Source organism: Diadema antillarum, unplaced genomic scaffold (genome assembly GCF_040938485.1).
Source record: "Diadema antillarum isolate AM-2024a unplaced genomic scaffold, OU_Dant_1.0 scf00000151, whole genome shotgun sequence".
NCBI lineage: Eukaryota > Metazoa > Echinodermata > Echinoidea > Diadematoida > Diadematidae > Diadema > Diadema antillarum.
The window spans coordinates 642,325-647,064 of NW_027271040.1; the positions used below are offsets into that span (position 1 = coordinate 642,325).

General features: G+C 38.7%; 1 protein-coding gene across 1 annotated transcript; it reads left to right on the top strand.

Annotated features, from left to right (window-relative positions):
- The first annotated feature begins 591 nt into the window (after positions 1-591).
- LOC139721859 (DNA-directed RNA polymerase I subunit RPA12-like) lies at positions 592-4,045 on the top strand. The gene is made up of 4 exons (XM_071633180.1): positions 592-727; positions 1,496-1,596; positions 2,767-2,876; positions 3,780-4,045. Exons 1-4 carry the CDS (start codon positions 595-597, stop codon positions 3,802-3,804), a joined length of 369 nt encoding a protein of 122 aa, XP_071489281.1. The 5' UTR covers positions 592-594; the 3' UTR covers positions 3,805-4,045.
- The last annotated feature ends 695 nt before the right edge of the window (positions 4,046-4,740 follow it).

Here is a 4,740-nt window from a genome sequence, read left to right on the forward strand (position 1 = left end):
TCTTCTTTTTTTATGCAAGAGGACCTTGATATTTTTGTGCAAATCCAATTTTTATCTCCTATGGCAACCAGGGATAACAGTGCATAGCGCTTTATATCCCGGTTTATATCCAGTGGAAAATTAATATCAACTATCAGATCAGAACAATGTGGAGAAACTTCAAATACAAAGACTTACCTCATAATGCCATGGAATTCTTTACGACCACTCCCCATTCCCCCCCCCCCCCCACACACACAAAATTAATATGCACACACACACACTTTCCTGAATTCAAAGCTAAATGTGTAATAAAGGTAAAGGTACACCAAGGAGGCATACACACGGCTTCGATATGGAGTTGACTTTGCTTTCAACGTTACCCAGCACACACTCACTAGTGTTATAAGGCGTCCAACGCCTTGCATCAATACTAGCAACCACATTTTCTCAAGTTTGCGTATCCGATGAAAATAAAGTTTTCATCGTACGATCTCTTGGCACACACGCACGTGCCGCGGGAGTGACTCGATCTTGGATCGAATGCCGTTTACGGTTGCTGAATTATTACAACACAGTTCATGTGTTTTAATTCGAATTCGGAAATTAGTGGACATGGATGCGAAGAGTAGCATGTTTAGTGTGGCCAAAGAATTTTGCCCCAGATGTGGGTCAATTCTGCCATTTCCGACCCGTGGCAGTTTGCTTATCCAGTGCCGAACGTGTGATTACGAGACAAATGCAGCTGGTAAGTGAGTACAGTGTAGCGTAGCGTTGCCGTCCACCTTCCCCGAAGCTCCGGCCAGATTATCTATTAAACAGTGGAGGCTGTCAGTCGGGTTCAAGCAGTAAGGTTTTACGCTTACAGGATCTAGGTTTTACGCTTACAGGATCTAGGAATCTAACCCATTACAGAAGTCATATATTATTGTCCATATTAAATGATAGATGAAGCATAAGATCAGTAGACTGAGGATGGAGGGAAGAGATACTCCAGTCCAGAATTTCCACAATTCCCCGAATAAAAACATATAAAATATACCAAATATTCGAGTTGAGTGATACTGATAGTGTGACGTGTGGTAAAGACTAAATAAAGTTAATTGGGATGTGGACGGTAGTGTAATAATAGCCTGCACTTGTAACCATTGACATTGAATGGCCATCCACAGGCAAGATATCCATAAATTATGTTTAGTGATTATGACCAACACTTATCTTGATGAGGCACATGATTTTGTTGGATAAAGAAATGCCATCAGTTATTTATTCATTGTCTGTTTAGTGTATACTATCATAAGTAATTTCTCTGAGTAGTTAACAGAAATAGAGTTAGAAATGGAGCATATATACATGTACATGCAGCTGTACTGTGTCAGTGGGGTATGTTGTATTGATCAGGCCCGAGTTAAGTGCAGTGTTAATATTACCAAGTAAATTAAGTACCGGTACAGTATGTCTACTGTAAGTTTTAGCTAACAAGACACAGTGATCAAACTTTGTTCTTTTTGTACAGATACATGGGCAGATGTTGTCTATCACTCACATAAAAAGGTCAATGAGAGGAAAAAAAAGAAAGTTGAAGCAGAGGAGCCATCAGAAGACCTGGGTCCAATTGTGAGTGTGACGCAATGTTCTTAAAAGGAACCTCCAGATGATTTTCAGACTTTTACATTTGAACGACTATAAATTAGTTAAATTGAGTACAGAGTTCAGAATGTATAGTGATTGGGATTAGGAATGAGAATGTTTTAAAAATTTATAACAAATTGCAATCAACAAGGATGATGACATGGCAGCCTCACCATATTAGAATGCATGAGTTGGGGCTCAAGGAAGCAGAACAAAAGAAGAAGGCATGCACACCTTCTACACAGGTGAACTTGTTGAGCAAGCAGAATCGTAATGAAATTACACTGCTACATTTCTGAAATATGTGAGGCTCTGATGTCATCAACACTGTTCAGTGTAATTTGTTTAAGATTTTCAGTTTATCGGTTTCTCTGCTCAAGGACCACAATAAATTCCACAAATCTATACATGGAGCTGTGTCTATTTATGTACTACATGATGTGAAATTATGAAAATTGTCTGGAATGCCCCTTTAATTCTTTCTCTTCCTTTCCTATACTTTAACTTTCGTAGAATATTCTGTAAGTGGGACATTGCAGAGTGATGTGACCTTCACATTAGGCCTACCGCTTGTCACCCGACTACCAAACAAGCAAATCGATGTGAAGTCATCTTTTTGTTGTTGTTTGTTCTTCTTCCAGTTGGATTACAGTCCATCATCTGGTGTATTATTGTGCTAGAACTCATTTAATTGACTGTTCTGAGTTTACTCTGAATCAATACGCAGCATTTTTGCCCGAGTGTTGACATGCACCATAGGCCCTACTTGTAGATGTCAATGTATTATAAAATCTGTTATATTGTCAGTGACTTAAGAAACAAACAAAACAAAACAAAACAACCTCCCCCCCCCCCAAAAAAAAAAGCAACCCCTCGCCCAAAAAATAAAATAAACAAAGCAAAACAAAACAACAACAACAACTAGTCATTGACCGGGATACATGAACCATCAAAGTTTTGCTCAGTCACTGAACTGTTGTTGTTGGTTGTTATTGTTTGTTGTTTTTTGCTGTTTTTTTTGTTGTTTTGCTTGTTTGTTTGTTTCTTTATGACTGTTGGTTCTCTGTTTTCCTGAATACCTGTCACTGATCCTGTGCAATAATTTGACTTTGGTGCATTACATACCTCTCTGTTGTTTTCTCTGGCGCCCTCTAGGTTGACAGAGTGTGTTCAAGCTGCGGCCATGAAGGTCTTCATTACCACACCAGGCAGACTCGGTCAGCAGATGAAGGGCAGACGGTTTTCTACTTCTGCCCAAGTTGCAAGTAAGGAAATCTCAGAATGCAGGGACCAGGGACCCATTTTAGTGAGAGATATACAATTATTGAAAACCGTAGAACGTGTAGTCCCACTTGCTCAGACAGCAGCAAGGAAAGAAACTAATCTGTAGTGACTATCATTTTTAAATTGTTGTCACAGTAACTGAGGACAGTTAATTGTAGTCTACAATGATTTCAACATTTTTGTGAAACATGCTCGGAGTGTGAATTAACAACAATAATGATACGATACTGATTTTTATGATTATAATGATGATGGAAATGTCAGAAAGAGGTAATGTTTTTGGTATTAAATGATGTTAAAGATTACAGTGTATTATGAAGGATATAATTATTATGAAAGATTATAATGATTATAATTGGTGGAATACAATACAGTGTACTCCCTCTATAACGAACACGGTTATAACGAAATTTCGGTTACAACGAAGTAAAAATTCGGGCTGCAATGCTATCCACTCTGTGCTCTTTATTGTTTCTTTGTTCGGTTATACCGAAATTTCGATATAGCGAAAGAAAACTGCCGGTCTGGAGGACTTTGTTATAATAGGAGTCCACTATAGTACAGTAGTTCATACACATTGACAAGTCCTGCTGAGTGACTAGCAGCACACAACAGATAGTAATTAATCACTGGCAGAGGAAACACTACAGAGAGTGGAGTGATAGAAACGTGGACATACAGACCAAAAACAAGTTATATGCTGAAATTTGAATTAATTTCTTCTTCAGTAAGTGAATTTCCTCCGAACGCAGTAGTATTACAGTGTTGAGGGCGATGTTTTCTGACTTTCATTCAGTTATCTTGATTCTGTTTTTCTAATGTAATGATTATTTTTGTTGTTAACCGAGTGCTTACAATATTTTTGCTCTGCTTCTCTTGAACAGAAATCAAGAAATTGAACACTCTTGAGGACATATGGGAGATGATACGTACAGAGTGCAATGAACTCTCAAGGGCCTGCAGACTGGTGAATGGAACACATCTCTGCCAGGACTGTACACATATGCTGTTGACTGAATATGGGACTGTGTGTGCTGAAGAGCCTTGCATGATGAGTTAAACTGGTCAGCAGTCGGTGTCATCTGGGAGGACTCCCAATTTGTGCAGGTCTGCAACATTAGAGCCTCAAGGGAGCAATAGTTCAATGACCTCTGGCCGCTCATGTGTCTCAGTAACTTGGGACTATAAAAAAACCCTGTGTGTGCTGGAGAGGTGAACTGCAGACAAAATTGCCCATCTGTGCTAAAGTGTGCATATGTAGCAGTTGTCTTTCAGCAACAAAATTTCGAATCCCCATATGACAGGCCTGCTTTGAAAAGAAGAAACCATGCAAGATATGGATACTCACATCGTTACATGCTGTTTAGAAAAGGCAGTACAATTTTGTGTGAAACATTAAAAGTGATAATGACTTCTTGGTCATCACTGCTGCCCGAGTTTGAGGAAGATCAATAGATGATAAGATTGGTAACAGTAATAAAGCAAATACCCACTCATTGGGCAAAGCAGCCAAGTACCACAAGGAGAGGTAGAATGTATGAAGCGATCCAAGGTTGAAGAAACTTTGTGACAGGTGCCGAGGATTTCACTTGTGGCTTGAGTAGTATTAACTGTATCAGCCATTGATTTCTTATTTCTGCAACCCATCATGTCCCAGGGACTGGGTTATACATGTATGTGATTTGGTGCTATATCTTTTGAGTGTAAATTGGACTATTCATTGTCAGTGTTTCATAAGGTAGAGCAAAACAAATTATCTTAATTTTGATCTCTGTGTTATTCTATTATAGAATTGTCAACATTTTCTTGATTGCTTGATTTTAAATCAATTATCAAATTGGCGAC

Excerpts from the sequence above, each read along its gene's own strand:
- LOC139721859 (XM_071633180.1), top strand. The coding sequence starts at position 595 with ATGGATGCGAAGAGTAGCATGTTTAGTGTGGCCAAAGAATTTTGCCCC. Across the intron at positions 728-1,495 it reads TTACGAGACAAATGCAGCTG|ATACATGGGCAGATGTTGTC; the intron begins GTAAGTGAGTAC and ends CTTTTTGTACAG. Across the intron at positions 2,877-3,779 it reads TACTTCTGCCCAAGTTGCAA|AAATCAAGAAATTGAACACT; the intron begins GTAAGGAAATCT and ends TCTCTTGAACAG.